The sequence below is a fragment of the Peromyscus eremicus genome, chromosome 3 (assembly GCF_949786415.1).
Source record: "Peromyscus eremicus chromosome 3, PerEre_H2_v1, whole genome shotgun sequence".
Classification (NCBI taxonomy): Eukaryota; Metazoa; Chordata; class Mammalia; order Rodentia; family Cricetidae; genus Peromyscus; species Peromyscus eremicus.
Window position 1 is genome coordinate 126,772,132 of NC_081418.1, and position 18,874 is coordinate 126,791,005.

The 18,874-nt window shown below is 47.5% G+C and overlaps 1 protein-coding gene across 2 annotated transcripts in view; it reads left to right on the forward strand.

Annotated features, from left to right (window-relative positions):
• Positions 1-18,874, forward strand: part of Tsen2 (tRNA splicing endonuclease subunit 2) — a 42,647-nt gene that overhangs the window by 12,570 nt on the left and 11,203 nt on the right. Inside the window, exons 1-5 of one of the 2 annotated variants that reach the window (XM_059258409.1) lie at positions 783-880; positions 1,443-1,479; positions 7,178-7,700; positions 9,023-9,100; positions 17,222-17,272. In XM_059258409.1, coding sequence (XP_059114392.1) covers positions 1,457-1,479; positions 7,178-7,700; positions 9,023-9,100; positions 17,222-17,272 — 675 coding nt within the window. In that variant the 5' untranslated portion in view covers positions 783-880; positions 1,443-1,456. Of the gene's footprint in view, positions 1-782; positions 881-1,442; positions 1,480-7,177; positions 7,701-9,022; positions 9,101-17,221; positions 17,273-18,874 lie in introns of those variants that run through there. The other variant, XM_059258408.1, reaches the window with a different exon arrangement.

An 18,874-nucleotide genomic window follows, 5' to 3' on the forward strand; every position in this document is an offset into this window, starting at 1 on the left:
ATGCAGTTGCCCACACACTCACACACACAATGCACACCTTTAATCCCAGCACTCAGGAGTCAGAGGCAGCCTGAACTCTGTGAGTTCAAGGCCAGCCTGATCTACATAACAAGTTCCAGGCCAGCCAGGGCTGCATAATGTGACCCTCTCTCAAGATAAATAGATAGATAGATAGATAGATAGATAGATAGATAGATAGATAGATAGATAGATAGTCTTTTTCCTTTTTTTGTTTTTGTTATTGTTGTTGTTTTTTCAAGCAAGGTTTTTCTGTGTAATGGCTCTAGCTGTCCTGAAACTCACTCTGTAGATCAGGCTAACCTCAAACTCACAGAGATCCTCCTGCCTCCACCTTCCAAGTACTGGGTTTGAAGGCATACACCGCCACCACCCAGCAGTCTTTTATTTTAATCAATGGGTTAGGTTTAGCCCGTTAGTTATATAACCACCCTGGCAGTAGCTGTCTTAGGGAACACTCACCTACTGTTCAGCCCTCATGGAAGAGACTTTGTCCATTTTCTCCTGTCAGAGTGTCTCTGATCCATAAACTGCCCCAGAATCCATCTGTCCTTCCCAGGAGACTTGTTGCCTCCTCCCTAGGCATCAAATTAAACATCCTCCGTCAAGCCTCCTCCTCCTGCAGATGAATCTATGTCAGTGTTCTGTTGCTGGGAAGAGACACCATGACCATGGCAACTCTTATAAAGGAAAGCATTTAACTGGGGCTGGCTTACAGGTCAGAGATTTGGTCCACTGTCATCATGGCGGGGAGCATGCTGGCATGCTGGAGAGGGAGCTGGGAGTACTACATCAGGATCCACAGGCAGCAGGAAGAGAGAGACTCTGGTCTTAGAATAGGCTTCTTGAAACCTCAAAGCCAGTGAGTGACACCCTGCCTCTGCCACACCTCCTAATCCTTTCGAATAGTGCCACTCCTTGGTGACCAAATATTTAAATCTGTGAGCCTACAGGGACCATTCTCATTCAGACCACCACAGTGCTGAATTTGAGAAGCCAGAATGAGGGGGACTAGGACTGAAAGCTAGACTACTGAGTGACCTGAAAACGCTTTAGAAGAAGGACTTGTCCTCCCTGGCACCAGCAGTAGAGCTGGAGCCCCCAGCCCCATACCCCAAACCACACCTCCATCAAGGGTCTCTCCAGCCCTTCCTGCTGAGCTCACACAGGGCCCAAGCACTCCAACAGATGAACTGCCCCCCACATATCTGCTTCTGAGCTGGGGCTGAGGCTCTGAGGGCCCATCTGAGCCAGCAGGAGGATGTGGGTGCAGGGGAGGGCTGCGGTCAGAACAAGCCAGCTGTGGCCAATACATGTCACCATCCAGCTGTGTGACTGGATCTGAAATTATCTGTCTTTTTCAGTGGGTTTTGTTCCCTCTAAGGAGGTCTGTCGGGAACTAATAGAACGTCTTTCTGTTCCAGGTGTGCAGACAGACATGCCTATAATCACCTCAGAGAAGTAAGTGAGGGCGACCTTGGCTTTGATGCAGCTGTGTCTTCTCGGGTCTGGTGTTAGATAGTCTGTGATGATGCAACCTTGTACCTTTGTTTTCTCCGGATAGGAGATAGTACTTGGAAACTGAGTCTGAACTTAATGTGGCTCAAATCCCATCTGAAATGTGTTGCTTGTTCAGGTCAGTCTCCCAAAACACCAACCGCTGTCATGTCGAGAATGTGTTCTGAAGTCCTGAGATGCTGGGACTCGGGTTCTGAGCGGGCGTGAGCGGGCGTCCTAGCCCGTGTGGGCAGATGGTCCTGCCCTCTTGCTTGCTCTACACACTGTAGTACCAGAGGGTTTCACGGAAGTCCCCGTTAACCCCTCTTAGACATTCTGGAAGCATTTCCCCTGACTTCACAGACACCTGTCTGATGTCCAGCTAGTCCCAACATACCCATGGTCCTGCCCGTGCAACACCTCTCCTAGAATTTCTCCCCACTACGATCCTCTCTACTGCCCCAGATAATGGGCCCAAGGCTCTTTTCTCTGTGTTATCTCTCACATGCTTGGGTTTGGAGTCAGTTCCAGGATATCAAGGCCAGAGCTGGCATCTCTGTAGCCTGGACTTAGTGGTCCCTTGATAAGACTAAGACTAAGCCTGTAATCTCAGCACTGAGACAGTAGGATTGCTATGAGTACATGGCCAGCTTGGTCTACATAGTGAGTTCCAGTCTAGCCTGGGCAACAGCGTAAGCCCCGTGTCTTGGTCAGGGTTACTACTACTGTGATGAAACACCATGACCAAGCAGGTTGGAGAGTTAAGGGTTTATTTGACTTACTCTTCCACAGCACTGTTCATCATAGAAGGAAGTCAGGACAGGAACTCAAACAGGGCAGGAACCTGGAGACAGGAGCTAATGCAGAAGCTGTGGAAGGGTGCTGCTTGCTGGCCTGTTCCTCCTGGCTTGCTCAGCATGTTTTCTTATAGAATCCAGGACCACCAGCCCAGGGATGGCACCACTTAAAATGGACTGGGCACTCCCCCATCAATCACTAATTAAGAAAATGCCCTACAGGCTTGTCAACAGCCCAGTCTTATGGAGGCCTTTTCTTAATTGAGGTTCCCCCCTCTCAGCTGACTTTAGCTTGTGTCAAGTTGACATAAAACTAGCCAGCACACCTTTCTCATAAAACAGAACAGAGGTCTGTTCATCCCAACCCTCGTTCTCTGTCAGGAGCTATTGTGGGCCATGACGCAAATACAGCAGATGGCAATTGATAATTCATATGCCGACCCACCAGATAAATAACTCTCTGATGGAGGAGCCCTGTCAAGCAAGGCCTATGGACCACAGACTCTGAAAACGGTTCCTTCTGTCTGTAATTCCACATGTGCAAAGCCAGCTCTGGAACCACCAGGCATTTTCATGCTATGTGTACATGTAATCCCATGATTACATCTCAATCTTATGGGCACATATTCTGTGGATGGCCAAGAAGATGACTTCCCATTAAGCTGTATAGTTTTGATGAACTGAAACATGCTAAGATGTCCTTCATAACTAGATCTATTGTCCCACGGGGACTGTGAGACCCTGGGAAGTCTGCTTTGTTCCTTTAACTCAGACTAACATCAGAAAACAACAGTTTCCCCCCAGTCTGTGACAAACCACAGACAGCTCATTCATAACCTAAGAGTAATTTCAAACTAAACAAAATGCCTCCTACGATTAACCTCCACAAAATACACAAGGACAAGTTCTCAGAGGTCTTATTATAGAATCAAGGTTAGTAACACAAAGCAACCCAAGATACTTTGCCAATTCTTCGCTTGCTAAGTCTGGCTGATCAAGACCTGACTCTGCAGATCTCTCTGCAGCTTGTCTCACCAGGCACCGTGACCCCAGCCTCTGGTCACAGTCTTACACCAGGAACCTTGAAGCATTGCCTTGCCGTGGTAAATGGCTCTGCCTCTTATTGTTTACTCAAGGGATGTGCTCTGACCTTCAGAGGTGGCTTTGTAACTTTTTATTATTGGAAAAAAAAGCCTCCTGTAAAGTAGAGAGAGAGCTGTGTAGAACAGAGGAGAACTAGAAAGAATTAGAACTTAGAAGGAATTAGAACCAGGAAGAATTAGAACTATAAAGAAGAGTAAAAGAAAATGACCCTCAGATCATGTGTGAGTCTTTTTCCCTCAGATAAAAAGCCATAACTTTGGCTCCACTGTGGACCTTTTCCTCAAACCCTGTTTGTAGCCTTGGAGCTGGTCTCCACGGGCTGCATTAGTTCTCTAGTTCAGATCCCAGCCCCTCTGTAGAGCCTTACAATGCCAGGTCCACAGTCACATTCACACCTTCTAACCCGCAACGGCAGAGTCTCACAGCCCTGTGCCCTGCTGGCAAGCAGCGTGTCAGGGAGGCATGTTCCCAGGCTAGGCTTGGAGTGGGATTTACTTAGAACTTGGCAGGACCCCCGTCCCAGGAAGGCCACAGTACACGGGTCACTGTACTCAAAGCTAGGATTCAGAAACAAGACGGAGGCTGGGGACCCCTCCTAGTCAGGCTTGCTGTCATCTGAGGAAGTGAGTCCCGCCTCCCTGAAGAGCAAAACTCAGGGGCACTGCAGGTCTGCAGCACAGGGGCCCAGGAGTGCCTTCTCAGCTCAGGTGTGTTTCCTTCAGCTGCTGGCCCAAAGGACCGCAGACTCAGTGACACAAAACAGCAGAAGTGAATCTTCAGTCCTAGAAGCCAAAAGACCAAAATGCAGGTTTTGACAGGGCTCCTTCCTCTGGTGGGCACAGGAGGACCTTTCCTGCCAATCTCAGCTTCTGGTGGTGCCTGTAGGCCTTGGTGTTCTTAGCCAGTCCCTGCCTCCAGAATTGTGTGCGTGTGTGCGTGTGTGCGTGTGTGCGTGTGTGCGTGTGTGCGTGTGTGTGTGTGTGTGTGTGTGTGTGTGTGTGTGTCCGTCCGTCCGTCCGTCCGTGTCTGTCTGTGTTTCCTCCTTCTGTTAAGTGCCCCAGTCAGGATGACCTTATCTTAAATGGAAACAATACACTAATGGAATAGCTTTCCCATGACTAAGTGGGCTCAGCTCCAGAGTGAGAGGAATTGACACATGAGAACAATAAAGCAACTGTTTATGGCAGTGATGCTGGAGTGTGTTGTGTGAGGGGTGCTGGGCACATGATAGACTGCTCGCTCATCTCCTGAGTCCTCACCCGAGCCCATGAAGACCCCTCGATCCTCCTGACATCCATGTTCTGCAGATTAGGAACTGAACCGTGGGAAGTTAAGTTCCTCACTGGAGGTCAGACTTGGGCCTTCCCGAGCTGGCTCTGGAATGGCCCAGATAATAAATGGGCACGGTTGACCAGGTAGAGGAGGGGGTCTGGCCAGTGGAAGAGGCATGTTCAGAGCCTGGGAACCTGAGAGGTGTGGAGTGCTTGCAGCCATGAGTGGGTTTGCTTCCAGTCCTGGCTGCTCCTCCTCCCCCGGCCCTCTCCCCCTTGGCCCCTGGCACCTACCCTGTTCTTACCAACTCCTCCAGGACTTGGCTGTGTAAGGTATTTCCAGTCAGCAGGAGGACACCACTCTGGGACCCGCATGCCACACACCCAGGCTATTTGCTGTCTTGCTCTTCCCTCTCTGGCCTTAACTTGGGATTTCTTCTGCACAATCCTGTGGCCACTCTTGTTATAGTATTAGGTCATCTGAGATACTACAGGCAGGAATGCAGTGGCTGTGGCTTGTGACAGAAGAGGGGAGAGGCGGAGGGGCCCACATCTGCTTTCTTACTGTGGGGGCTTCGGGGGTATCGTAAAACCCAAGTCACTTTGTCTCAGCACGTGTTGTATTCAAACCTACACATGGCCCTGGACCTGACTCTTCTGAGTCTGAGCTAGCACAAAAAAAACTTCTTTCTAGATCTTTCCTGCATTTCTATTGCGTGTATTGGTCACCGGGCCACCATGTCCCCTGATGATAAAAGGTTGTATGTAACAAGATCTCTGTGAGCCAGTAGGACGAGTGTCCCCAATTTTGTGGGGGAGGAAATGGAAACAGAAGCTAGGTAATCTACACAGTAGTAAATGATGAAGTTCAGGCTAACCCCCAAATGTGCGATAACAGATTCTCCACGTTTTATACTGTTCTGCTACAGGTTTCAGAGCAGCCTTGCTATGTTTCAGCCTTTAAATCACAGGCCTGTAATACCAGCTACTCAAAAAACTGAGGCAGAAGAATTGGCAAGTTCAAGTCCAGCCCAGGCAGAGAGACCCTACCTCAAAAAAAAAAAGAAACCAAAAAAAAAAAAAAAAAAAACAGGCATGGGGGTGATGCCCGTGATAGAGTGCTTGCCCTTGCTTGTGGCCCTAGGTCCAGTCCCCAGAACAGCAAATGAATGAGTCAAAGATTCAGCCCCTGTGAACAGGGATGGATGCTCATCTATGTGTAGGAAAACCAGTGTGAACAGCTTGGGGTTCTGATGAGCCAAGGGGAAGCAGACACCGGTCTTTCTAGGTGCAAAAGCCAGTTTGCCTGCTGGATTGTATGAGACATGACAGTTTGTGCGCCCTGATATATCCAGGCATCGAATGAAATTACATGTGTCTTCTTGGGCGTGGGCAGAGCGACAGGAGTTGGCTGCTGAGAAAGGTCAGCCTTCTGCTGGTCTTTGGTTTGTTTGCAACAGGTTCCGATTCACAGGAACACATCCCAGCAGTGATCTGACACAGCCCTGTTGACTTCACCGTGGTCTTTATACCTTGGCAAGTACTCAGCTCTTTGAGTGTAGAAATGTAACGTGTTACTATATGCTAAAGATTACTATGGGGAATTTATTTCAGAATGTGTGTGTGTGTGTGTGTGTGTGTGTGTGTGTGTGTGTGGTGACTAATCTTGGGTGTCAGCTTGACACACATGGGAAGAGGAAACCTCAGTTGATTGCTTCTGTCAGATTGGTCTACAGAGCATTTTCTCAACTGCTAATTGGTGGAGGAGGGTCTAGACCACTGTGGGCAGCACCATCCCTAGGCAGGAGGGCCTGGGCTGTATAAGAAAGCTAGCTGACCATGAGCTAGAGAGTGAGCTAGTAAACAAAGTTCCTCCAAGGCCTTTGTTTCCTTCCCTGCCTCTGGGTCCTACCTGGAGCTTCTGCCCTGGCTTCCCTTTATGGTGCATGTAAGCTCTAGGGTGAAATAAACCCTTTCCTCCCCAAGTTGCTTTTGGTCAGAGTGTTTCATCACAACAAAAAGCAAGCTTGAACTATATATAAGGCAGATCATTTCTTTCCATATCCAGTGGTCTTCTTGGGTACTATGAAAAATATTGATTAAAATTAACTTTCCAATACTAAATGAAGGGTCTTCTATTATGAAAGGAGTATTTGTAGAGAACAATGTGATAACCAAGATTAAAATAAGACAAAATGGATCCCAGTAAAAGGCGGTATTTTCTCTGCCTTGTTTACTAGCGTCTCTTGGTTTTAAATTACATACATTTTTACACTTTGTTAATCTAAGTAAGCAAATGATATCAAAAGGCCAATGACGAGTGCTTGTTGATTGACAGATGTAGGAGAGTGTGAAGGAGGCAAGCTCTGCTTGTAATCCACCCTTCAGGAAAACTCCACATCTAGGTGGGCCATCTCGTAGCTTTTTTGGTCATTTGGTTGTCTTGGAGTTGAGACTTGAGTGTGTTATTGATGGTGTTTCTGTTGACAGGTTTCAGCATCGAGTGGAATGGGCCACGGATTTCATGCGTAGACAGGGCCACGATGAGAGCACTGTGCAGAAGACCCTCACAGACTACATAGAACCACTTGAACTTCCTTGCAGAAAGGGGGAAGAAGAGGCCCCGCGGCATGACCCGCTGAGTTCTGAGGCCAGCTCCTCCCTGGAAGGCAGAGTGGGAAAGGATGAACTCTTCGTGACCACTGGAGGTGCTGGGCAGTCAGATGACCTACAGGGTCTTAACACACACTCACAGGACTGCCTGCAAGAGGGGCCTGGCCATGCCACACTCACTGTGGCTAGTCCACCTAGCCTTAATGGACATGTGATAGAGGACACCACAGTTCTGCCCCAGGTCCCCAGCCACAGGCAGGAAGTCCTCATTCCTCAGGATGGCCTGTGGCCTGAAGACAGCAGCCAGGCAGCAGGAGAGAGGCGGGCTGCTCATGAGTATGTCCTCGTAGAGGAAGAGCTGTGTGCTGTCCAGGAGGAGGAGGCGGCCCCAGAAGAGAAGGTACAGAAAAGAAAGTACCATACTCCCCTCATCTGGGCTCCAGTTACAGTCATCCACAGTCTGAGAGCATTGCTGTTCGTCTTGGCTTTTAAAGAGAGAGTTCCCCTTCATTGCTGCTCTCTGTAGTGTGTCAGGATCCCTCTCCTTCCTGTTGGTCATTGTTGTTCATCTCTCACTAATGCAAACTTCACCGTGACTGGAAGTGGATAGGAAAAGTAGAGCAATGGGGTCAGTCCAGTCCTCAGTTGGAAGTGTCCACCAGGACTCGCGGGGCATGTCCCCTGGAGAGTCAGAGACTGTCAGTCATTTCTCCAGAGCCACCTGCTGCTGGGCAGGCCTGTGGTCAACACTGGGCCTGTATGATGCTTTTGAGGCCACCACGAAGCACGGCCCCAGTTGCACAGTAGTTATGAGGGCAGTTTCAACTAAAATTCAAATTTAAGAAAAAAAATTCTTTTTAAAGTAAGTTAAAACAAGTAATTCTCTGTGTCTTGTTTGGAAAAAGAAACACAGTGTAATTGTCTGATCTCAGGTACTCCTAAGAGAATGGAGATTTTGACACCTAAGAACAGATCACAGCTTGTGAGTGGAAGACACTGCGTTCGACAATGGAGCTGTCACATCTGCAGGGACAGTCCACAGGATAGTGTTAGCAGAGGAAATCAGACCATCCTGTGTAACACAAATTGCTAAGTGGTCTTAAATAAAAAACCCGGTGCCAGATATTGGGGTAAATGCTGAAAGATCAGAGAGACAAAGGAACAAGCCACTACCACGTCTTATCTCTAGGACTCCTCATTCTGAAAAAGCTCCAGCCGAAAAGGGGCTTCTGCTGAAAGGCTTCAGCTGAAAAGGGGATTTGTTCTGGTCTCCTCATGCCTTATATACCTTTCACCACACAGCCATATTACTTCCTTCCTAGTGCTGGGATTAAAGGCCTGTGACTCCCAAGTACTGGGATTAAAGGTGTGTGCCACCACTGTCTGCCTCTGTCTAGACTAAGTCAATCTCATGTAGTCCAGGGTGGCTTTGAACTCAGAGATCCAGACAGATCTCTGCCTCCCAAGTGCTAGGATTAAAGGTGTGTACCACCACTGCCTGGCATCTATATTTAATCTAGTGGCTTCTTCTGTTCTCTGATCTTCAGGCAAATTTTATTAGGGTATACAATATATCACCGCATTCCTTTTCCATGAAGGTTATTTTACTCAACAGCTTGTAGCACTGAATTTATCAAAAAATGTTCGTTTGGGGATTCAGTCTTCATGACAGGTGGTGCTCACCAGTGTCCCGGGTGGTTGATTCTCTTCCTTTCTTTGTAGTTGCTGCAAAGAAAGAGACTGGTGTGCAGAAGAAATCCATACAGGATCTTTGAGTGTCTGCAGCTCAGCCTAGAAGAGGTATGTATGCATCTTGCTGTCTCAGCCCTGGGTGGGTCTAGCCCTGTGTGCTGTGCACCTGAACCCTCTTCGGAGAGCGGTTCTATAGAGGCTAAGTATTGAAATTCCTGCCGGGATGCTGATCCTATTTCATCAGTTCTGAGAGTGTGTTGGAGCTGGGCTGTAGCTCAGTGAACTCACTAAAATGGTGTGTGAAAGCCCCGGGTTCAAATCCTCAGCAAGGAAAGAATAGGAGCTTTGAACATTTAAAGGGTCTGTATGAGCCCCCCCCCACTCCCTTTTCCCCCTCCTCTTTCTTTTTTTTTTTTTTCTTTTCTTTTTTTTTTTAAAGATATGTTCTTGCTACATTGCCCAGGCTAGCCCGAATTCACAGCTCTCCTGCCTGAGGTATGCTAGGATTTGGGTGTGTATCACCACGTCCAACTTAAGTCCTTTTCTCATCAAGGTTTCAGAATATTGTGGAGTTTTTCTGTTCTTTCTTTGAGGGAGGGTATCATGGTGTAGCTCTAGCTGCCCAAGAACTCATTATATAGACAGCTGGCCTCAAACACACAGATCCCCCAACAGCCTCCTGAGTGCTGGGATTAAAGGTGTGCATCACCATGCCCAGCTAATTTTCATCAGCTTTTTAAAAATTCATCTTTATTAAGATGTAATTAGCATACCAGTTCATTTATTTGAAGTGTGTAACTCAGGCTGGGGCTGAAGGTCTTTGACAGAGACCTGCCTGAGATTCACAAAGCCCTGGGTCAATCCCCAGTACTGAAGAGAGAGAGAGAGAGAGAGAGAGAGAGAGAGAGAGAGAGAGAGAGAGAGAGAAATACACACTCCACCTGGTGTGGCCACATGTGCCTGTGGTCCCAGTTACTTGGGAGGCTGAAGAAGGGTGATCGTGTGAGCCCGGAAATTCAAAGCCAGCTTGGACAGCATAGTCAGAGGGAGAGAGAACTGAAGTTTTTTGTTTTTTTTTTTTTTTTTTGTTTTTGTTTTTGTTTTTGTTTTTGTTTTGTTTTTTCGAGACAGGGTTTCTCTGTGTAGCTTTGCGCCTTTCCTGGAACTCACTTTGGAGACCAGGCTGGCCTCGAACTCACAGAGATCCGCCTGGCTCTGCCTCCCGAGTGCTGGGATTAAAGGCGTGCGCCACCACCGCCCGGCGAGAACTGAAGTTTTTTAAACTGCAGAACCTCCTGTTTTTAGTACGCCGTGTGAGTCTGATCACGTACTGACTGCCGAGTGAGTTGATTCCAGTCATTTCCTTCTGCAGAATGACTTAGTGTGCTCCCCTCACTGAATTAGCCGCATTCAGAAGTGTCCTTCTCCAAAGGACATCATGCTGCCCCTCTGATGTGTCCCTCTAGCTCGTGGTCCCACTCGGTTGAGCCCTCTCTTCTTGCTCCCATCTGCTCTACACGCAGACTGTCTTTCTGCTGGGGGAGGCAGTGGGCCCTTCCTGGGCTTTTCAGGTAGCTCCGCAGCACCACAGCTCTTGACGGACAGGGAGGTCATTTCAGGGCTGTCAGTAACCCTCCGTTCCCTGGTCCCTGCTTCTCCTTCCTTGCAGGAAGGCCAGTGATACAAAGCTGAGTGGGAAGGGGTATTGGGGTATCACCTTATCTTTTATTTTTTCACCTGAGGATGATAGTCTGCCCTGAAATTCAGTAGCCACTGGCCTCATGTGACTGTTTTAAATTAAATTAATTAAAAGTTCAAGTTTCCATTATCCAATCCAAGCTACTTTTCTTGTACCAAATCGGCATGTGTGACCTCTATGCTGGATAAAAGAACATTTTTAGTGTCTTGGACAGGAGAGGCTGAGGCAAAATGAAATAAGCCCAGCCTCTCTATTCTCTGTGTTACCTTTCCCCCCGCCTTGGTATCAGTAGTTGTGATTCCAAACATCACACTCCATCGATTTGAGTAGCTACAATTCTACCACAGAAATTTGTGATCACTTTTATTACTATTAAAATATTGATCCTAACTGTAAAAATACTTCCACCACAACCTTTTGAATGACTTTTTAAAGAGCTCGGATTTTCGTCCAGCCCCATATTTAACGCCAGCTTCAGTGTGTACTCATGTAAGAACTTCCCCTGGGCTCTGAGGGTCTGCTTTGTTCAGACCATGCTCGTGAACCAGCGGGAAGAGAGGAGCAAGGCATTGCTCTTCCCTGCGTTGGTTCTTAATCTTCTTCTGGGACCATGAGAAAGTGCTGCTGCTGCTTCTGCAGGGGGCCAAGCCAGGGCTTTGTCTATGCTGGGCAAGAGTTCTGCCGTTGAGCTACCCTAGTCCAAGAACAAAAGAATTTAAAGGACAAATGTCATTGTAACTGATAGTAAAAGACATAATAAGGTTAGAATAGTTAAAAGTGTAAGAATAAGAGATTGGCCCAAAGAGACTAAAACAGACCATCTGTAGATGGGATTTCAGTGTTCAGCAAAAATCTCATTTCCTATCAGTGAGGAAAAGACAGTGGGTCTGCAGTGTTTGGACAGCTCATTAACCGTGAGGAAAGATGGTAATCCTGCCTCCTAGTGTATGCTAAACACAGTTCAGGGCCCTTAAAGAAGTGGTGCCAGGGGTGGAGGCACATGCCTGTAACCTCAGTGCTTGGGAAGTGGAGACAAAAAGGTCCGGAGTTGAAAGTTTACAGCCAGCCTGGGCTACATGAGACCCGTCTCACAGGTAATACAAACAAACAAAAAGCCCAAAGCTAAATAATTTCACCTAAGTATTTAGCTTTGTCCAATGAGTAAAGTCATGTAAGAAACTGACATACAGATTGCATGCCAGGGCTAGAGCTATAAATCAGTGATGGAGAGATTTGCTAGGGGCTCCAGGGCCCTGGCTCCTTCCCTAGAGACCGCAGCACTGAAGAAACAGGTGCAAACTGAAGCTTCAGAAATTAACTAGCAAACACCACACACAGATGCAAATTATATCTAACTTAAACGATTGCCGTAATTGTTTCACTTCGACATTGTAACCCATTTCACATAGATTTGGTTTTTTTTACTTAAAAATTTAAGTTAGCATACAAAGTATGGCTCATTCATTATATGTTCATACATGTGTGTCAATATATTATATTTCTATTCTCATCTCATTGAGCCCTTCACTGTACGACCCCACCCCTTGTTCCCATCTTACTGCCCTTGCTGCCCTCAGATAAACACACCCCCTGCTCCCATCTGGATCCCATTACCTTCTTTTCTCCCCATCTCCCCTCCCTGAAGATCTCATCCTCCTCTCACAGTATCCTTTCTATTTTTATGACCAACACACATAAATTCAAATATAGATTCTGCATTTGAGGGGGAAAACCTGCAGAATTTTGCCTTCTGAGCCTGGCTTATTTTGCTTCACATAATGATCTCCATTTTTGTGCAGACATATAATTTTATTTTTCTTTCTGGTCGAATGAAATCCCATTGTTCATGTGCACCATGATTTCTCTATCCTTTGCACACAGTAACTATCCTTAGGTGGTGAAAGCCTCCATGTAAGCCCTATGGCAGACTGTTGGGGGAAAGGAGGCTGGTGGGACCTTGGAGGAATGATGTGCAGTAGGAGTGTGTCCCTCCTAATGTGGTCTTTTGTTCAGCCAGCATGTCCGGAGGACCTCCTGTGTGTCTGGCAGGGCAGGGTAGGGTAGGTGCTGGAGAAGTGAGCAGGAAAAAACCTCTTCCTCCCTGTTCTTCTGAGGATCTGCAGTTGGGGCGGAAGAAGGGAGCTCCTGGGGCAGCTCCTGCTTCACCTGCATCACCTGCTCCAGAGAACATCCACAGTGGTGTCTCTCATTGGCCCATAATTATGTGGGCTCAGCTCCAGGGCTCAAGAGGAAGTCACACACAATGAGAACAATGGAATAGTGTGTGTGCTGGTCTTCAGTTCCGTGTGCATGGTCTTAGGGTTTCTGACTGATTTGTGTATTATCTCAAGTCCTCATCACCCTAGATCCTGTTGTGATATCTCTGGGGAAGAAACTGAACCTCAGGCTGGTTAAATTTCTTGCTCAAGATCAGTACTTGGACCTGAGCCATCTGACTCTGCAGCCTGAACTCCGAAACATTTGCTGTGAGCTGCCAATGAGAAATGGCAATAGATAAGATAACAGTGGTCAAGATCATAACTCCATGGCCCAGCATTTGCTTAGCATGCCTGCAACCCTGGGTTTACTCCCCCCCCCCCCACATTAAAGATAGAGGTGAAGTAAGAGACAAAGATAAATGGATCTGAGCACGGTAGTCCACACCTTTAAGCCCAGCACTGGGAGGCAGAAGCAAGGTGAATTCCAGGTCAGCTTGATGTACATATCAAGTTCCAGGTCAGACAGGGATACACAGTGAAACCCTGTATCAAAAAACAGATAAGTAGGGAGATTGTGGTGATATTGTGTTCCCCAATATATTGTGCACCCTAATAAATTTATTTGGGGTCAGAGAACAGAACAGCTGCTAGATACACATAGAGGCCAGAAAATGGTGCCACATATACCTTTAATCCTAGCATTCTGGAGGCAGAGATCCATCCGGATCTCTGTGAGTTCAAAGCCACACTGGAAACAGCCAGGCATGGTGACACATACCTTTAATCCCAGGAAAGTGATAGCAGGAAGCAGAAAAGTATATAAGGTGTGAAAACCAGGAAGTAGCCTCTGTTAAGCTTTTAGGCTTTTAGGAGCAGTTCAGCTGAGATCCATTCAGATGAAGACTCAGAGGCTTTCAGTTTGAGGAAACGGGATCAGCTGAGGAATTGGCGAGGTGAGGTTAGCTGTGGCTTGTTCTGTTTCTCTGATCTTTCAGAATTTACCCCAATACCTGGCTCCTGGGTTTGTTTTATTAATAAGACATGTTAAGATTCATGCTACAGGAGAAAAGACTGGCCTCATCAACATAGCACACGAGAGGTGGCATCCCTCAGTTTTCCGATGGTGACATCCCAGCTGTTTCCCCCAGAGGGTTAGAGTGACGATCAAATGAGACATGGCGTGTGTCAGGTGCCTCTCCTGGAAGGCGCGCGACTACGTGCTCATCTCTCACCAGGGATGCGACATCCCTGGGTGGACATGGCCCGTTTTATTTCTGATTCTCTCTGTTGTCCTGACACAAAATGGCAGGTGCTTTTGTTTGTCTGTTTTTTCCTCTAAATTTAAAATGAGCGGTGAAATTTGGTTTGATTGTAGCTTGTAGAAGCATGTGGCTTGCTGAGGGAAAGCTTAAGGGGAAAAGAGGGAGGGGGTGTTACAGGTACACTTCCTTCCTCTTACTCAGTGTAACAGTTCTGAGTTCATGTTCAGGATCAGATATCACATTAACATAACGCAAATCAAAAGCACATGCGCACGTCTTTCCTGGCAGGTGCCCAGTCAGCCTTCATTCCCTCCCCCACAGCTAGTTCTCTCTAAATTGTTGACACCCGTCATGAATTAAGAATTCACAGGGACTGCGTCACGTGAGTGGCTTTTGCCTTTTCCTCTGTTGGACACTGACAGCTGTAACGCAGATAGTGGCTTCTTCCCCGTCCTGCTCTTGAACCATGCCCATGGCAGACCACCGCTTGGCTGATAATGTGCTCTCTCACGCGCGCGCTCTTTCTCTCTCTCTCTCTCTCTCTCTCTCTCTCTTTCTCTCTCTGGGGCTTTAAGGAGTCATGTGATCACTGAGTCAGGCTGCTGCAAAGCTTCAGGGCGGTCTGCCTTTGAGATCTGGTTTTCCAGTGCTGTGGGCCCTAACTGAAATAAGCCAGCGTGTGATGGAAAAACTGTCACAGGTTCACCTCCACCTCAGCACCCAAAAGAGAGAGCTTGCTGGTGATGTCAGCTTCGTGAGGATTTGATTCCAAACAAAAATGCCTCGGTGAGATGGGAGAGATAATGGTTAAGAGCACTGGCTCTTAACCTCAAGAGGACCCAAGTTCTGTTCCCATTACCCACGTGATGGCTCCAGTTCCAGGGGATCTGACACCCTCTTCTGGCCTCCTTGGGTCCCTGGCACACACATACATGCAGGCAAGACACTCATACACATAAAATAAAAATTAAAAATAAAATCAATTTAAACCACCTCAGTGAAAGCTTGAATAAGTCTGCTAGACCTTATTCCATCTCCTTCTGATCCTTTGAGGCTGATTTTTTTTTTTTTTTTTGTATCGTACCATTCTGACCCAAGAAATGCAAATGTGGCAAAATGAAGGGAACTTATCACCTGGAGAGACAGTTTTATCTTTTCCATGGTGTTTCTGGTCACCCTGGTCTATCCAAAACCTGCAGTATTTAGTGTTAGGAAAGGTAATGAAAAGAGTGCAGCCAGGCAAGGTTGTAGGACTGTGGGCAACACTGAGAGAGCTAGACCAGCCTCGGGACATGCAGGCCCCTGGAGAAGCAAGCTGCGGCCGGTGCAGAACCCCCAGGGGATCGAGCCGCCTGGGCCTAAGCTAAGGCAAGGGTCTTAGCTTTCATTCTTTCAACACAGGCATTGAGCCCTCACCAAAGGGAAGCTGGACTGTCCTGTAGGCTGAGGGACAGCATCACTCTGTTCTGCCTGATTTGGTCTTCTCAGGGAGGCCCATGGATGAAAGACATTTCCAGACAAAAGCAAGTGACAGGAAAAGAGTTGCTTGAGCCTGTGTGTAGAAAGGACCATTGACATGGCAGAGAGCAAGAGTGGGAAGGGCTGGCCATATTCCAGGAGCAGCACTGAGCTACCACATCCGCTCTAAATAGTATTTTTATGAAAAATAACTTTTCCTGTAGTTGTTTTTTGTTTGTGTGTGTTTTTTTTTAACTCTTTGCTCTTTGGGGACATGCCATCCAGATCCCAAGTAAATACCCAGAGACTTATTACTTATAAATGTCTGGCCTTAGCTTGGCTTGTTTCTAGCCAACTTTTCTTAAATTATCCCATCTATCTTTTGCCTCTGGGCTTTTACCTTTCTCTTTTTTATTCCTTTCTTTACTTCTTACTCCATGGGTGGTGGGTGGCTGGCCCATGGAGTCCTCCTCTCCTTCTCCTTTTCTCCCTTCTCCCCTTCTCTTCCTCTATTTATTCTCTCTGCCTGCCAGCCCCACCTATCCTTTTTCCTGCCTCACTATTGGCTGTTCAGCTCTTTATTAGACTAATCAAGTGTTTTAGGTAGGCACAGTAACACAGCTTCACAGAGTTAAATAAATGCAACATAAAAGAATGCAACACATCTTTGCATCATTAAACAAATATTCCACAGCATAAATGAATGTAACACATTTCAAACTAATATTCCACAACATTTTCCAAACTAAGAATGTTGAGTCCTGTTTTGCAGATCACGGTGAGGTCTGGCTGTGATGGGCTCTGCCATGGTCTCACTGCAGGCCTTGGGCTTTTTTGTCTCTACCTGTGTCCTCCCCAACCAGCCAGAGTGCAAATGAGGCAGATAGTTTTGAGATTGAGACCCAGGAACTCCAGACAGCCTTGGAGAGCTGCAGCTGTGGAGGACATCAGTGTCCAGTGGCTCTGGGTGGTTCTAAGGAGGTCACTGAGGTGCTAGGCCCTGCACCCTCTCCTCCCTGGACACTTCTGCACCTTTCAGCTTTCTGGCCCCTTGTTGCCACTTGTACACCAGGTTGGGACAGGAGGGGACAGTGAAGAAAAAAGCCAAATCCTGTTTGTACTCAAGTACCCTTCTGCTCTGCACCTGGAGGCAGGGACCATTTGTAATTATTTGGGATAGCATGTCTCTTGTCTTTTTGGATACTTTGATGTTAGAAAAGTCAGGTTGGGTGTGGTGTGGTAGGGTAGTTCAGGCATGCAGGAGGGCCTGGGTCTGCAGTACTACAGTCAATAAAATACAAAGTAACCCAGTGTCAATGAGCCATCTTTTAGTACTGCCCACCACCCCATCTCCTGGGCACCTGAGACCTGAGGATCATAGTTGACTGTCCTGACTGCCCAGGACAGAGGCCACAGCACGTGGCTGTTGAGATTGGATTAGCATTTGGAAGCATGTTGGCTTTGTCAGAAAGCTATTTTTATTTCTGTTGGGTGATGCTGGGGTGAACCAAGGGTGTGCGAGGCGGTGGCTTCCATGCCCACCCTAGGAGAGCAGCATGCTTCTAATGAGAACTTCCCTGCTTTGTTGTAGGCTTTCTTCCTGGCCTACGCCCTGGGATGTTTAAGTATTTACTATGAGAAGGTAAGTTCTGTATGCATATAATCTCACTGTTCCCCTGTTGACAGTAGGTTGAACCCCTTCCAATGGAGCTTTAATGCAAATGTGTCAACTTTGACTGAAAAAAAAATAGGAATTGCCTTTTTTCTGTAAGTTTTGGGTTTGGGGCCTCAACTGAAGCAGTTCAGGCATAAACCAGAGTGACTTTTTAGATTGTGTCTTTCTCAGAACCTGTGGAAATACAGCTAGTTATACAAGAATATTGACTCTGGATGGTTCTAAAATCACCAACAGAAAGCAGAGCTGCAGGCTGGGTGCAGCTCAGGAGCAGTGTCTGCTTGACATGTCTGAGGCCTTGATCCATGCCTAGCGCTGCAAAAATCATCAGTCACCGCTACATAGTTCCTACACATGCTGTGCAGACCCTTTAAATTCCCTGGGTTGGGTTGTTTGATTTTTATGTATATAGGCAGGCATTTTACTTGCATGTTTGTGCAACCCATTCATGCTTGGTGTGCACAGAGGCCAGAGAGGGCATTGGATCTCCTGGAACTAGAGCACAGACAGTTATGGAGCTGCCATGTGGGTGCTGGGAATGGACTGGTTCTCTTACTTAACCACTGAGCCATCTCTCCAGTCCTTTGTTTTTGTTTTTGAATCAAGAGCTCCATTTGTAGCCTAGGCAGGGCTGGAACACACCAAGTGCTAGAATGCCATGTGTGAGCCATGGCGCCCAGCTTGGCTGTGCTGTTTCCAATCCTTTTTGCCTCTTAGTAGGAGCTGCGTTAACAAGCTCACTGAGGCTCAGAGAAAATAAGTAACTCAGCCAAGGCCACCTGGCTAGCGTGGTTAGAACTGGCTAGTAAACCCATATCTGGGTGACTTCCAAGTCTGTGGTTTCACCTTGGCCGGGGTTTTTGCTGACCTCTAGGCAGATGAGGAGGGGGCAGGCTGTCACTGGACATTGTCGCTGGACTTTTTTTGTCCTTTTTGAGTTCAGAACCTTGCTGATGTAATGCCCATTCAAAGTACATAAGATACAGTAAAGAAGAGGAAGGGACCTCTTCTTAGGGATCCTCGGGCACCCTGCTGGGACTCCACCTTCTTGGGGAGACTTAGCCACACATACAGGGACAAAAACTAACCCTAGGTGTTTGTGAGAGCCACTTGTTATCTGGGGACGGAGCCAGGGCCTTGTTGACACTAAGCACGTGCTCTACCAGTGAGCTGTGGCCCAGCCCTACTTGTGGAATTAAAGCTTAGGCTGAGCTGAACTGAGCGTGTCTTATAGAGCAACTGAGCCCCAGCCAGCTGAAGGGTTGATTCTTTCCCAAAGCAATGGAACGAGGAAAGACACTTTCCAAACCCACCCAGTTACTTCTGACTGTTTTCTGCTGCAACCTAGAAGAACATTCTCGTTCTGTTCAAGGCCCCTCTCTGGACACAGCTGGGTTATCACACTGTACTCTCAGGTGGCCTGAGCACAGCTGGGTTATCTCACTGCACTGTCAGGTGGCCTGAGCACAGCTGGGTTATCGCACTGCACTCTCAGGTGGCCTGAGCACAGCTGGGTTATCGCACTGCACTCTCGGGTGGCCTGAGCACAGCTGGGTTATCTCACTGCAC